The sequence below is a fragment of the Bos indicus genome, chromosome 4, assembly GCF_029378745.1.
Source record: "Bos indicus isolate NIAB-ARS_2022 breed Sahiwal x Tharparkar chromosome 4, NIAB-ARS_B.indTharparkar_mat_pri_1.0, whole genome shotgun sequence".
NCBI classification, from domain to species: domain Eukaryota; kingdom Metazoa; phylum Chordata; class Mammalia; order Artiodactyla; family Bovidae; genus Bos; species Bos indicus.
In genome coordinates this window covers 72,306,129-72,322,296 of record NC_091763.1, presented here as the reverse complement: position 1 = coordinate 72,322,296, position 16,168 = coordinate 72,306,129, and the positions used below count along the sequence as shown (strand labels likewise).

At 33.8% G+C, this 16,168-nt stretch overlaps 1 protein-coding gene across 4 annotated transcripts in view; it reads left to right on the top strand.

Annotated features, from left to right (window-relative positions):
• Positions 1 to 16,168, top strand: part of STK31 (serine/threonine kinase 31) — an 85,431-nt gene that overhangs the window by 50,754 nt on the left and 18,509 nt on the right. For all 4 annotated transcript variants that reach the window (XM_070787944.1, XM_070787943.1, XM_070787941.1 and 1 more), the window contains exons 15-22: positions 808 to 939; positions 2,134 to 2,235; positions 3,742 to 3,822; positions 5,481 to 5,606; positions 6,207 to 6,332; positions 7,847 to 7,933; positions 8,649 to 8,798; positions 12,548 to 12,670. In XM_070787944.1, coding sequence (XP_070644045.1) covers positions 808 to 939; positions 2,134 to 2,235; positions 3,742 to 3,822; positions 5,481 to 5,606; positions 6,207 to 6,332; positions 7,847 to 7,933; positions 8,649 to 8,798; positions 12,548 to 12,670 — 927 coding nt within the window. The remainder of the gene's footprint in view (positions 1 to 807; positions 940 to 2,133; positions 2,236 to 3,741; positions 3,823 to 5,480; positions 5,607 to 6,206; positions 6,333 to 7,846; positions 7,934 to 8,648; positions 8,799 to 12,547; positions 12,671 to 16,168) is intronic.

Sequence of the window (16,168 nt, the reverse complement as noted above, 5' to 3'; positions counted from 1 at the left end):
CTATACAAGTTTACAGTAGAAAACTTGCTATATACAGAAAGATGAGGAGAAATAAAAACATTGATTGTATTCCCATTAGCTTAAGAGATATTAAGTGCTAGTTTTCAGAGTATTTCCTTTTTGAATGGTAAATTATATGTACATATGAATATTATGTGTATTGCATCATTTTGTAAACTGTTTTGAAAAGGTTTTTGTCATTTAATGGTTTTTCATGAACAGTTTCCCATATGATTAATAATTTTTTTATACTGTGATTGTGAGTGAATAAAACATCATCTCTTGCATAGATATATGATGTTATTTAACCTTTCATCTGTGTTAGATATTAGGTTTACTTGCATTTTTTTTTTACCATGAAACTGTATGTAGTTTTTGTACATAATCTTATTTAGTTCCTCAAGTAGATTCCTAAAAATTGTTAATTACTTAGTCAAAAGGAATGAATATTCTTGAAACTTGATATATAGTGTCAAACTACTTTTGGAAAAGATAAATTCAGTTTACATCCTCACTGGAAATTCCCTTTTGCATTTTCTGTAGCGAAGTGCGTCTCACTGTGTGTCCAGCTTGAAATATTTTTTACCTTTGCTACTTCGATTGCTAGAATGATATTATTCTAAGTAGATACGCAGAAAATCAAGAAGACAGTGGGTAGAATTGTTTTGTTGAAAATTGTAAAATTTTTAACTTCAGTCTGAGCTCAGTAAATATTAGTTGAATCTTAATAGAGAGAGTGGTCCAAAGGTGACTGTTCAATAAATATTGCTATTTGTGTGTTGAAAATATAACAACTCTTTCTCTCAGTTTAAGAAACAGATTATTGAATGTTTAAATAAGAGCCCCAGCGTGGATCACTTGCTCTCCATTAAAAAGACACTGAAAAGCTTAAAGGCTCGACTGAGATGGAAATTGGTTGAAAAGAATAATTTGGAAGAAGTAAGAAAACAGTTGGTTCTTAATGAATTCTGTGTGTACCTATTTTTACTTGAGGTCTGCTTCTTAAATACACTCTTTAAAATTATTCACTTTTTGTTTTATATATTTTATCTCTTTTTCCCTCTAAGTTACTAGGTTAATAATGTAAAACATTTTCCTATGTCATGAAATGTTTTCTAAAAACATTTTACATGGTTGCCTTGGTTGTTGGTAACATAAATGTTTTTGAATAATTTAAAAAACTTTTACTTGGACTGTTACAATGTCTATTAAAAATAAGCCTGTTACATGCTGAGAGGTGACAGGGTGCTCCCCCAAAGGTAGAATTTTGTCATAAAGATCAGGATGTCTTTTGTTAACTCTCTTTTTAAAGCCTGGACATAGTATTTCTTGCAGATGTTTTAAGTTGTTTTCAAATGTAATAGAACAAAAAGAATTAGGACACTTTTAGCCTTTAGGCTTGAAACTTTGTGAATAAACTGCCATTCTTTGTTCCCTTGAGGATTCCATTTACTTATCAAAGGGGTTTACATTATATCTTAATCCAGCTTGAATTAGCTTTCTTCCTCATTGGAGCAGTTAAGCATGGAGTAGAACTAATTTAATAGTTTAAAATTTTTCTAGTTTTATCCTATTCTGGGCTGTAGGACATGAGGTCTTTTTTAGTTTAATTTTTTAACTGTTATAGAAATACATCTAACCTTAAAGACATGTACTTTTTAAGGAGACTTATTTGTTATCATTAATGTTTACAGAGTCCTACATTGTTTTTCCTAGGCATGCCACATGTTTACTGATTTTTTAAAATCAAGTTTTACATGGAGAAATATTCCATGGAATTTAATTGTATTCTGGTTCCTATTCTTAATATTTATTTTATGGTGGCAGTTGGTCATCTTAGAGAAAACTTACAGCAAATTAAGAGATAAGAAAAATCTATGTAATAGACTTTATGGCTACATTTTTATAATCCCTTTTTGTAGGTTTTAGAAAATTCAGGGTTAGAATAAACTAATATTAAACTAATATTAATTCAACAATTATGTTATGAGGGACTTTAGTGCTAGATATGGAAGGATATGTAAAAATCAGACAGTGATTTGCCATAGAAGTTGCCTTAATTCTTACTAGAAGAACTTGTTTTCAGTCTACTTTAATAAGCCTGTAACGTTACTTTTTTCTTTCTGGTTAAAGTCTGATGACCATGATGGATCTGAGATTGAAAAAATAAAACAAGAAATAACTCAGTTACGGAATAGTGTCTTTGAGGGAATTTATCATGAGCAGGAGGAATATGTAAGTATTTGATTCTTTGAAATGTTGAATTAGTTTTAAAATTGGATTCAAATATCTGTTTTTATGAAGTGGACTGTAATCACAAGGCTAGAGATTATATTGGCATAGTTATGTTGGTATGGGGGTTTCCCTGGTGTGTCAGATGGTAATTTTAGCCTGCAATGCAGGAGACGCGGGTTTTATCCCTGTGTTGGGAAGATCCACTGGAGAAAGGCTTGACTATCCACTCTGGCAGTCTTTCCTGGAGAATTCCTTGGACAGAGGATCCTGGCAGTCTGTAGTCCATGGTGTCGCAAAGAGTCAGACACAACTAAGTGACTAACTGTTGATACAATAATATTTATGTGAACTTAGATATTAATTTCTGATGACAAAATATTTCATAACCATTGTTCCAGATGTGAAAATTGCAGAAAAGTATAAAGAAATATCATCTTTAACTTTCTCAGTCGGTGGTAACAGTAGTATAATTACATTAAACTTTTGACTTATCTTCCTTTAAGTCTTATTTTTACAAGAATCAAGATTATCTCATAATTTTGCACACTACTTGTTTTCTGTTTAACATAAAGCCCAAAGATTTTTCCTTTATCATAATCTTTATGATTATTATTTTAGCTTAAAACTGCAGTGAAAACATTAACAAGGCACCATAATTTAGTTGAATATTACAAAACTACTAGGTTGAGGGTAAGTTTTACCACTGATTTTTGTTACTTTGGAAGAATCAGTCAGCATATCTTGTCTTTAAAATGGAAAGAATATTGAATTTTATATTTTAGGGATATTATGGGAAGAAAGGTAAGAAACAGTGCTCTGAAGAATAAAAGTACTATGAAAATAATAGGCACTTTATTATGTGATATTTAGCAAACTTACCTGTGTGTACTTCATTATTCACCTTGTGAATATTGGATAAAATAACTATCCCATGAACTTGATAAATGTCTGGAAATTTTACAGAATAAAACATGTGATAAGTGACTTTTCTAAGGATGTTCAGTTGACACGTTTACTTTAAAGTAGCTTTTGTAGAGCTACATGTTTATTTTTTTCTTTCCAGGCTTTTATGATTTTTTTTTCCTACATGAAATAGCCAGTATTTTAAAATGTTACTGTGTTCTTACATTTTGAGAACTAGTGACAGTTTATGATTCCAGTTGATTTTTCATCACACTTTTTCATTTTAGCTTGAAAGTGACTGTGGACTTTGACCTTAGGCAAGATTTTGTGCCTGTATATGTAAGCCAAGCCATTAAAATTTGTAATAAACTTTTTCTTCTATTAGTAAGGTGGTTAATTTAGATCCAAGTTGCTGCTTGGTTTTCAATTATTGTAGTAGAAGGCAAAATCAGTGATTTTATATATATTTATATATATATATATTATTAGATTATATATATATTATTAGATTAGAAGTCTTGTTATTTAATAAGGGAGGTATCAGGATGTATGATTGAATATACATTGATCTATAATAAAAAATACATATTTTTTTAAATTTAGGCGAAGCTGAGTAGCTTAGTACAAAAATGGTTCCCTGAGCTTCCTCTACTTCATCCTGAAATAGGATTACTTAAGTACATGGTAAGCTTTGTTTCCTTTGAGAATTACTACTATGCAGAGTGCTGAAAAGTGATGATGTTACAATTATGTATCATTGTTGAATCTGTAATAATCTTGCTATAAAAATGTTTCTGCTGAATGGTTTTTAGTATTAGAACTTTCTCAAGGCTGTCTTTCATACTTGCATACTGTATTTTAATTTTTATATCAATTTGCATGTTTTCTGTATTTTCTCTTTTTCTCATGACTAAAGAGAAAACATTTTGCATGGCACTTATTTGAATTAAAGGTGTTTATCTTTTGAATTGATGAAGCAATTTTATCTCCTGTTCCAAGAGTTAGAATAAAAGTAGGACTCTGATACTCATGAAGAATTTATAAACAGAATGTATCTTTTAAAGCAGGCTGGAAAAATTATTCTAGAGAAGTTGAGGTAGAAGTTAAGGTAGATATGTTAATGTGAGTATGATTTTCTAGGCAGTCAGGATTCAAAACTAGGAGATCAATGTATTAGGACATTGTGGAGCAGGATTGGTAAACTCTGGCTCTCAGAGCCGAGTCTGTTAACTCTGTGTTTTATTATTTTGTCTGCTGCCCATGAGGGTCTAGAGGAGATGTTTATTCTTTAACATTGTCATTAAATTCATGATAATAGTTTAAATATAGTACCTAAAGGAATGTTCACATAGATATCTGAACTGATAAATATATAAGATTAAAGTCCTGTAAACTGTTAAAGCAATTAACTGAATAATCTTTTTCAGACTAAACTTTTAAATAATGTGAGATTTTCCTTGCAATTATTTAATTTTGCTTAGAGACTATTTTATGTAGGATGTGTGAGTAAATAATGTGATACTATATGGGGCTTGAAAATTAATTTCAAAAATACGCTAATATGTTTTATTTTGGAAGATTAATCATGGCTTACGATTCTCTTCATTGACCTGCAAAACTGTTAATCATAATCATATGATTGGCTTATGGATACCCTTTATTATTTTAAGGTGTTTTCCTGTGATATGTGCTTTAGGAAATCCCCTGTAGGTTGATTATATATTGTGGATTACTTAAATATGGTGACAACACTTAAAAAAACAGAAGATAATTTCACAATCCCTCTTATGATTAGTAAGACTATACCACAGTAAAACTCAGCTTGATTTAAAATGTTGATAGTCATGTTTTAGTGCACAAAAGTATCAGGAATACATAGTAGAATTAAATTATTTGAAAGAAATTTTCAATTTTGAAGATTCCATTTCAAACAGAGGCAGGGGTGTTAGAACTCTGTTAGTTCCTAGAACTGTCGTAGTCTTAATTTTTAGACTTCTCATTCCCATTCTACAGCTGCCTTTTTATTTTTCATCATTTTAATATTTTTTAGGAAACACATTAAGTTTCCCAAGTAACATCAGGGTTCCTTGGAAGCAGGGTTCATCCCAGTCATTTTCAGAATCTCGTATAGAGGGGTAGCATGATTAAGTGTATGGTGATTACATTCCGGGTGGGAATTCAAGTGCCAGGACATAGAAAAATATAAAACTTTAAATATTTTTATTTTATTGGTATCTCCAGTAGAGTTCATGATATCCAATCCATCTGATAGTATGTAACTAATTTTGTTATTTGAAAGTGCTTGTTTGGTTTCTTGAACTGTAACAAAAACTTGTTCTTAGAACTCTGGTGGTCTTCTTACAATGAGCTTGGAAAGAGATCTTCTTGATGCTGAGCCTATGAAGGAGCTTAGCAGCAAGCGTCCTTTGATATGTTCTGAGGTTAATGGGCAGATAATTCTTTTAAAGGTAAGTTTAAGTTCTTTGGACTTGTGGAAGATTCAGAGAAGTACCACGTGGTGGTGGTACTTTTACAGCAAAGTAAAGACCCACTGTTTATTTTCTAAATTATATGAATTAACTGGTATCATGATTATGTTTCCAGTTTGGCTGCTGTAACTACCTTGTATTTAAAGTTTCCCTCATTTCCCTAAATAATATATGTTTTTAATAGGATATACTTGCTTTTCTTTTTTCAGGAGAACTTAATATGATCTAGCTAAGATTCAAAGTTCTTATTTTTCTTAGGTTTCTATTTGAAATCTCAACTGTTTTGCCAACAGTCTTTTATTCTTTGATTTCTTCTCTTCATTGACCTGCAAAACTGTTAATCATAATAGTTGGATAATTAATTTGGTCTTAGTGGGTATATATTGTAGACTATATTTTAAGCTACTGGTAGAATTGTTCTTTTCTTTTTAAATTATATCATTAAAAGCAGATACGAAAACTACTCATGCAATTAAAGAATAAATTTAGATATATTTTAACATATAAAAAGTTGAAATGATATATACTTAGAGTGAGATTTTAATCTTAGGACTGCCACTTCCTCTTTTTTGGTAAAAGGGCTATTCTGTGGATGTCGACACAGAAGCCAGGGTAATTCAGAGAGCAGCTGCCTATCACACAGCTTGGAGAGAAGCTAAAGGAGAATCTGGGTTGCTACCACTGATATTCTTATTTTTGTGTAAGGTAAAGTTTTTATGCTAATCTCTTTCAGAAAACATTTTATTTAAAATATGTTTTAGTTACAAGCTTTATAGAAGTAATTCCTTTTAATTTTTTAAATTAAATATATAGTTGATTTACAATTTTTGTTAATTTCAGGTATATTAATTTCATAGCACAGTATTTTTGCAGATTATATTCCATTGTAAGATAATGGGTATAATTCCCTGTATTACATAGTAAATCTTTGTTGCTTATCTATTTTATATATAATAGTTTGTATCTATTAACCCCATACCCCTAATATGTCCCTTGCACTTTCCATCTCCTGTTTGGTAACCACAGTTTGTTTTTTATGTCTGAGTCTGGTTCTGTTTTGTATATATATTCATTTGTATTATTTTTTAGATTCCATATATAAGTGATATCATATAGTTATTTGTCTTTCTCTGAGTTATTTCACTAAGCATAATATGCTCTAGGTCCATCCACATTGCTGCAAATGGCAATATATATCCCATTGTATATACCACATTTTCTTAATTCACTCATTTATAAATGGACATTTGGGTTACATACATGTCTTGACCACTGTAAATAGTGCTGTTTTGTACACTGAAGTGTGCATATCTTTAGGATTCTTGTTGTTGTTGTTACTGTTTTCTGGATATGTACCCAGAAGTAGAATTGCTGGATTGTATGGTGGTTCTATTTTTATTTTTTTAAGGAATTCCCGTCTGTTTTCCTTAGTGGCTGTACCAATTTACATTACCACCAACAATGTAAGGGCTCCCTTTTCTCCATATCTTCTCCAAAATTTGTTATTTGTAGATTTTTTGATGATAGCCCTTCTGATAGCTGTGAGGTGATAGCTAGCTCATTGTGGTTTTGATTTGCACTTCTCTAATAATTAGTGATATTGAACATCTTTTCCTGTGCCTATTAGCCATCTATATGTCTTCTTTGAAAAAATATCTATTCTTCTGCTTATTTTTGTATTGTTTTTAATATCAAGTTGTATGAACTGTTTGTATATTTTGGATATGAACTACTTTTGTTAGTCACATCATTTTTTAATATTTTCTCCCATTCCATAGGTTGTTTTAATTTTGTTGATGGATTCTTCTGCTGTGCAAAGCTTTTACGTTTATTTAGACAGTCTTTTCAACAAGTGGTGCTGGGAAAGCTGGATAGCGACATATGAAACAATGAAATTATAGCATTCCCTCACACCATATACAGAAATAAACTCAAAATAGTTTAATACGTAAATGTAAGACAGGAAACCATAGAGCTCCTAGAAAAGAACATACATGAAACACTCTTTGACGTAAATTGTTAGCAATGTTTTCTTGTATCAGTCTTCCAAGCAAAAGAAAAAAGCAAAAATAAACAAATGAGACCTAGTTAAATTTAAAAGATTTTGTTCAGCAGAGAAGTAATTCTTTGTGGAAAAATTATTTTGTACAGTCATTGTATACTGAAGATATTTTAAAGAATTTTTCACTTAGATTCTCATTTTCTGTTTTGCTTCTTAGTCGGATCCTATGGCTTATCTGATGGTCCCATATTATCCTAGGGCAAATCTGAATGCTGTTCAGTCCACCATGCCTTTAACTTCAGAAGTAAGTAAAAAAAAAAAAAAAAAACACATTATTTTCATGGATGTGTCTAGTGAGAAAGTATCACCTTAAGTTTGTTGAGGGTTTGCTGCACACTTTCAATGTACAGTTTTGATTATTTAATTGTCACATCACCCCTGGGATATGAGTTATCGCATTATATACAGATTAGAAAAGTGAGGCTCACAGAGATTAAAGTGACTAGTACAGGGTCCTTCATCCAGAGGCTGAGTTGGGACTTGGGGTTGGAACTTTTTGGCACCAAAGCATAATCCTTATAACTATTAGGCAGTGTCGTATGTAAATTGTATAGTATAGCACTTGGTCTTAAGCAGTAGCTTTAATTTCTGTTGTAAATTTGAATTAGTAATAACAGTAAACAATGACCTGATTCTTTCTGCACAGTAATTCTTTCGGCCTCTTTTCTTTTCTAGATGGTCTATGGTCATTGTTTGTAATCCAAGTCTTCTTAGAGACTATAGTCTCTAAGTCATATTAAACATATATATACACACACATATGTGATACATATGTTTACATGATATTACCAGTTACATAATCAGGACTTCTGGCCTTTAATTCTTTATCTATGCTGTATTGTTTTTAAAGGTTCGTTTAGAAGAAGCTTAGTCACTTCTGAAAAGTCTTTTAACTAGAGAAAAGGTTCAGTTATTAAAATGATTTGTCTACTTCCTGACTTTTTTTGTATTATCTATAGGAAGCTTTAAAGGTCATGAAAGGTGTAGCCCAGGGCCTTCATACATTGCACAAGGCTGACATAGTTCATGGATCACTTCATCAGAACAATGTTTTTGCTTTAAACCGTCAACATGGAATTGTTGGAGATTTTGACTTCACCAAATCTGTGGTAAAATATAGTGGTTTTATAAATAAGTTCTAGACTTCATTTAGTATTATTAGGCACTTTTGCATGATATGGTAATTTATTATAAGATCTTTGCCTTTGGTTAAGGTATGTCATGTGGTGTAAGCTATTACTCTGTTATCAGCTAGATGCTAGGACAAGAGTTTATAAAGTTGTGCATTAAATTTTTTTTAACCATAAGTTTTAGGAGCAACCTAAGTTTTAGGAGCAACCTGAAATTACAGTTGATGGCATTGACAACATTCACATTAATTATTTTGTCAGTTGGAGCTTCCCTGGTGGCTCAGTGGTAAAGAATCTGTCTGCCAGTGCAGGAGACATGGGTTCAATCCTTGGGAGAAGGACATGGCAACCCACTCCTGCTTTCTTGTCTTGGAAATCCCATGGATAGAGGAGCCTGATGGGCTACAGTCCATGGAGTCACAAAATAGTGGGACATATCTTAGAGAACAAATAACAGCAGCAAACAACAATTATTTTGTCATCATCAAGAAACATTTAACTGCTAGAATACACAAGGAAAAGTAGATGGCCATCTCCTGTCTCCCCATCTGCTGCTGCTCTCCCAATCAATAGATTAGATTTAGATATACATGCTTTGCTATTTTTTGATTAGTGGGCATTTTTAGAAACTTGGGAATCTTGGACTTTTCCATTTAGTTTAAGTTCTAGTTTGATGACATTGACTGTTAATTTGGTGTCATGTTACCTCAGAAGAGGCAGTTTGTAGCAGTAACATATATCAGATAAAGAGAATATTGTGATATTTTTTTTTTCTTTTTGGTAGAATAAATAGTTTCAAAATACAATCACAAGGGAGCATTTCTCTTTATTAAAATATAATTCACATATGATGTGTACATTTTAGTACTAATTTTAATATAGTCACAATATTGTGCATCAGTCACCACTGTCTAATTCTGAAACACTTTTATCACCCTCAGAAGGAAACCCTGTACTGCTTTGCAGTCACTCCTCCTCTATTCCTCTACTAAGTCTCTTGGAAACCACTAATCCACTTTCTGTCCTTATGGACTTAACTTATTGTGGACATTTTCTGCATATGGAGTCAAACAATATGTGGCTTTTTATGATGAGCATATTTCATTCTGCATAATGTTTTCAAGATTTATCCATCTTGTAGCATGTGCCTGAACTTCATTCCTTTTCTAAAAAATTTTTTATAACATAACCACAGTTATTTCAGAATGTATTCCAGTATCAAATGGTAAAGTTCAACAATGCAAAACCGAAATTGCTTTTGCACCAATTTAATAATTTTACACATGATAATCCAAATGTTTCATTGCTACTCTCAATTCTTCCTACCCCTCTCCTTCCCCACCTGTGTCCATAAATCCATTCTTTATGTCTATGTCTCTACTTCTGCCTTGCAGATAGGTTTATCAGTACCATCTTTCTAGATTCCATATATATATACATTAATATATGATATTTGTCTTTCTCTTTCTGACTTACTTTACTCTGGATAATAGGCTCTAGGTTCATCCACATCATTAGGACTGACTGAAATGCATTCCTTTGTATGGCTGAATAATATTCCATTGTGTATATGTACCACAGCTTCTTTATCCATTGATCTATTGATGAACATCTAGGTTGCTTCCATGGCCTAGCTATTGTAAATAGTGCTGCAGTGAACATTAAGGTACATGTGTCTTTTTTGATTATGGTTTTAAAATGCCCAATTAGTATTTCATTGTATGGATGTGCTGTACTGTGTTTTTACATTCATCAGTTTGTGGGTACTGGGGTTTCTACTTTGTGATTATTCTGAATAATGCTTCTGTGAACATCAGTATACAAGTTTTTGTGTGGAGGTATGTTTTCCTAGGGAAGGAATTATTGGGTTATATGGTAGATGTCTGTGTTTCACTTTTTAAGAAACAAAGCTATTTTCTGAAGTGTCTGTACTGTTCTACATACTCATCAGTGATAATATGAGGATTCCAGTTTCTCAGCATCCTTGCCAATATTTATTGTGTGTGGAGTTCCCTTTTGACTAGTAAAAGTTAGAATGCTTTATATATTGGTCATCTGCAAGTCATAGAATAATGCCACCTGTTTATATACAGTTCAGTGGTTTTCATGTGGTACCTCAAAAAGATGGGAAAATAAAAATGTAAAACTAATGAAATGCTTGATTGTAGAGGATTTATACAAATAAAATTTGCTGAAAGGTTTATTTTAATATTTATTTGAAGATTAGGATAACATCTTAAAAATAACTGAATTGTATGTTTTTAAAAGTTCTCTATTCTTAGGAATCCTGGTTAGTTTACCAAGGCATGCCATTCTCCCAGCTATAAATATGAGTCCAAGGTATTCTTCCTGATTTATACTGATTTGTCAGCTGTTAGGTGCATGCTCAGTTGCTTCAGTCGTTTCCGACTCTTTGTGACCCCCCCCCCCCCAAGCCAGGCTCTTCTGTCCATGAGATTTTTCTAGCAAGAATACTGGGGTGGGTTGCCATTTCCTCCTCCAGGAGATCTTCTCAATCCAGGGATTGAACCCATGTCTTGTGTGTCTCCTGCATTGTGGCAGATTCTTTACCATTAACCACTGGGGAAACCCTTAAAATGATTTATTCTGAAATATGGGTTGAACTCACTTCTTGCTTCATTTTTTACCCTAATCTCAGTTGAAGTACTAGCCAGAAGAGTAATTTGAAAAGTAGTCCATAGTCAAAAACATTGCTTTTCAGACTTTACACTACATGTGATTCTCCTGGGAATCTTGTTAAAAATGCAGTTTTTAGAAATTGAGGTGAAATTAGTATATGACAGTATATGTTTCAAGTGTGCATAAAATGCAGATTTTTATTCAGCATTTCAAATTTTGTGTTTCTTACAAGTTCCCGGGTGTTACTATAGCTACTGATCTTTTTAAGTACTACTCCCAAACTATCCTACTCCGAGAAGCAAGGATAAGGATGGTTGCTGCTGCTGCTAAGTCGTGTCCAACTCTGTGACCCCATAGATGGCAGCCCACTAGGCTCCTCTGTCCCTGGGATTCTCTAGGCAAGAATACTGGAGTGGGTTGCCATTTCCTCCTCCAATAAGGATGGTAGGAGAAGATAATTAACACTTAGCGATATATGCTAAGTAATTAGTGTGCTGATTATCTTTACCTTTATAATAACTCTGAGGTAGTTACAAGTTAATTTCCTTTGTACAGATTAATTAATTTAGACTCAGAGATTAAAGCCAAAGGTCATATAGCAAGTAAATGACAGAGTGAGTATTGCAGTCAAGGTTTATCTGAATCCAGGGTTCATGTTCTTGTCATTGATCATCCTTTTGACACATTAGAAATGGTATACTTAGAAAATGGTCAGTAAGGAAGGAAGGTACTTTATACTTGTGTTGTTTAAAATTACTTATAATTTTCAGAGTTAGAAAATAGCACTACCTCTTGCCCTTGTGAAGTGTATTTTTTAAGAAAGTACTAAATTTTATTGAATCAGTGATTCTTAACATTTAATCTGGAGTCTACAATGTGCAGTGTAACCGTAGTCTCACTGTTAAATTTCATGAGACTGATTTTAAGAGCAGTTTATAATAGTGGAAATTAGGTAAAAATATTTCAAAGTGGAGAGAGAATAGAATATTTCAAATGAATATTTTTTGTGTTGATTACATGCAGATTACTTCACAGGAAGCTGCCTCAACTGTGTTGTCTCTAAAATATTTGACCTACTGTTTCTGTAGAGTCAGCGAACCTCAGTGAACATGATGGTTGGTGACTTAAGTTTGCTATCACCTGAACTGAAAATGGGAAAACCTGCTTCTCCGAGTTCTGACTTATATGCTTATGGCTGCCTTTTATTGTGGGTATGTTACATTTTTATTGAAACAAATCAGTCATTTTGTTGTTGTTAAGTGCTTAGTTGCTTACTCAAGTCCAACTCTTTGCCATCCCATGGACTGTAGCCCACCAGACTCTTCTGTCCATGGGGATTCTCCAGGCAAGAATACTGGAGTGTATTGCCATGACCTCCTCCAAGGGATCTTCCCAGCCCAGGAATAGAACCCAGGTCTCCCGAATTGCCAGCAGATTTTTTACTGTCTGATCCATGAGGGAAGCTCAAGATTGCTACCACTGAGCAACTAACACTTTCACTTTTCACAGGAAAACAGTGAGGGAAAAAGGCCATTTTTGCCTTTATAATAATGCATAATACAGGGATATATAGTGTGTGTAGATATATATATATTGATGTGTTATATTTCAGTTTAAGAAAGTGATGATGATCTGAAGTTGTTTTCTTCAATATATTAAAATGTCTCTGAACATGTAGAGACATTTGTAATAACCAAAAGTGGGAAAACCCAGATGTCCATAAACAGGTAAATGGATAAATAGTCTACTGTGTATTCATTGGAATACTTGTTATCATTTTTATTTAGTTGCCAAGTTGTGTCCGACTCTTTGTGACCCCATGTACTGTAGCCTGCCAGGCTCCTCGGTCCATGGGATTTCCTAGGCAAGAATACTGGAGTGGGTTTCCATTTCCTTCTCCCTGTGATCTTCCTGACCCGGGGATTGAACCCACGTCTCCTGCATTGGCAAGCAGATTGTTTACCCCTGAGCCACTAGGGAAGCCCTATTGGAATACTACAAAGTAATAAAAAGGAATGAAGTATTACAAGCATGCCTTGTACTGTTGCTCTTCACTTAATTGCACTTTGCAGATATTATGTTTTTTATATATTGAAGATTTGTAGCAACTCTGCATTATTAGATTATGGTTGGCATTTTTTAGCAATTAAGTATTGTTAAAGTATGTACATTGTTTTTTAGACATAATGCTATTGCATACTTAATATGTTATGGGAAGCCAGAAAAATTATCTCACTTTTTTATTGCAATTTTCACTTCATTGCAGTGATCTAGAACTGAATTATCACAGTCTCCAAAGTATGCCTTTATACCCAGTAATATGGAGGAATCTCAAAATAATTCTTCTAAGTTAAAAAAGCTGAAGGAAAGAAAGAATGCATACTTACGGTTCTCTTTGTATAGAATTCTAAAAAGTGCAAACTTACCAACAGTGATAGGAAGAAGATTTGCAGTGGTCTGGGGTTTGAAGGTAGAGGGGAAGGGAGGGATAGATTACAAAAGGGCACAAGGAAATGTTTTTTGCATGATCACCATGTTCATCGATAATGGTGATGATTTTATAGAAGTATATATCATATATATTTTAAATGCACGTGGTTTATTGTACATGACTTACACCTCAATAAAGCTGTTATTAAAAGAGTGTTTATATCTACCCAAGTAGTAATCAGTGGGAATCCCATGCCCCAGTTAATCCTATGTAAGTTTTAGCCTTATGTTGTCATATGTATTTAAAGTTGTCTGGTTCCGTAGAACCATGATAGCTATAGAAATGATTATTGTACTGGCATGATTTTTGTCATTGGTTCAGTAATCTCTTTATTCTTTACATCATAAGGATAAAAGTAAATGTCTCAAATGTTCTTACGTTCCTGAGAGTTATCATAAAATATCACAAGTATGGTAATAGCACTCTTTATTCCATCAATTTCCTTTCTTCATTAGCTGGTAGTAAAGCGCTTTGGCCACCTCATGTGAAGAGTTGACTCATTGGAAAAGATTCTGATGCTGGGAGGGACTGGGGGCAGAAGGAGAAGGGGATGACAGAGGTTGGGATGGCTGGATGGGATCACCGACTCGATGGACATGAGTTTGAATGAACTCCTGGAGTTGGTGATGGACAGGGAGACCTGGCATGCTGCAGTTCATGGGGTTGCAAAGAGTCGGACACAACTGAGCAATTGAACTGAACTGAACTAAAAACGCTTTATGACTATGACACTATTGTGCTGAATTCCTGCTCTTCTGTAATGTTGACTGAGGTCTTTTAAAAATTTTATTTTTAAACTATCATGTAGTACAGTTGATTGGATTTTGGTGTTCAGTCCTGTGAATTTTAACATACTGTAGATTAGTATACTCATCACTACAATTAGGATACACAACAGTTCCATAACTCATAGGGAAAAAAAAAAAAAAGAAATCCTACATGCTGCCCCTAGTCTCTCTCCCTAACCCTTAACCCTTGGCAGCTGCTGATCTTTTCTCTATCACTGCAGTTTTGTCTTGTTAAAAACGTCATATAAATGTTACCTTACAGCATGTAACCTTTTGAGACTAACTTCTTCACTCAGCATAATGACTTTGAGATTCATTCAAGCCTTGTAGTGTATTGAGAATTGATTCCATGTTTGTGGCTGAGTACTACTCTGTTATGTGACTGTACCAGCTTTGTTGATCTGTTCACCTTTTGCAGGACATTTGGATTGTTTCCAGTTTTGGGCTATTCCAAATAAAACTTCGATGAACATTTATGTATAGGTTTTTGTGTAATCCTGTTTTTACTTCTCTAGAATAAACTCTCAAGAGGAGACTGTTGGGTAGATTGTAACTGTATGTATAACTTTATAAGGTGCTGCCAGACTTTTTCAGAATGGATATACCATTTTGTGTTATCAGAACCAACACTGTGTGAGAGTTTCAGATACTCTGCATCATTGTTAAAGTTTTAATGTTTTAGCAATTCAGGTATCTTTGCCTTTCTATACGCATCTTAGTAACAGCTTATCTATACATGCATCATGAGAAACGCTGAAAGAGTACATCATGAGAAACGCTGGGCTGGAAGAAACACAAACTGGAATCAAGATTGCCTGGAGAAATACCAATAACCTCAGATATGCAGATGACACCACCCTTATGGCACAAAGTGAAGAGGAACTCAAAAGCCTCTTGATGAAAGTGAAAGTGGAGAGTGAAAAAGTTGGCTTAAAGCTCAGCATTCAGAAAACGAAGATCATGGCATCCGGTCCCACCACTTCATGGGGAATAGATGGGGAAACAGTGGAAAAAGTGTCAGACTTTATTTTTCTGGGCTCCAAAATCACTGCAGATGGTGACTGCAGCCATGAAATTAAAAGACGCTTATTCCTTGGAAGGAAAGTTATGACCAACCTAGATAGCATGTTCAAAAGCAGAGACATTACTTTGCCAACCAAGGTCCGTGTAGTCAAGGCTATGGTTTTTCCTGTGGTCGTGTATGGATGTGAGAGTTGGACTGTGCAGAAGGCTGAGCGCCGAAGAATTGATGCTTTTGAACTGTGGTGTTGGAGAAGACTCTTGAGAGTCCCTTGGACTGCAAGGAGATCCAACCAGTCCATTCTGAAGGAGATCAGCCCTGGGATTTCTTTGGAAGGAATGATGCTAAAGCTGAACCTCCAGTACTTTGGCCACCTCATCGAAGAGTTGACTCATTGGAAAAGACTCTG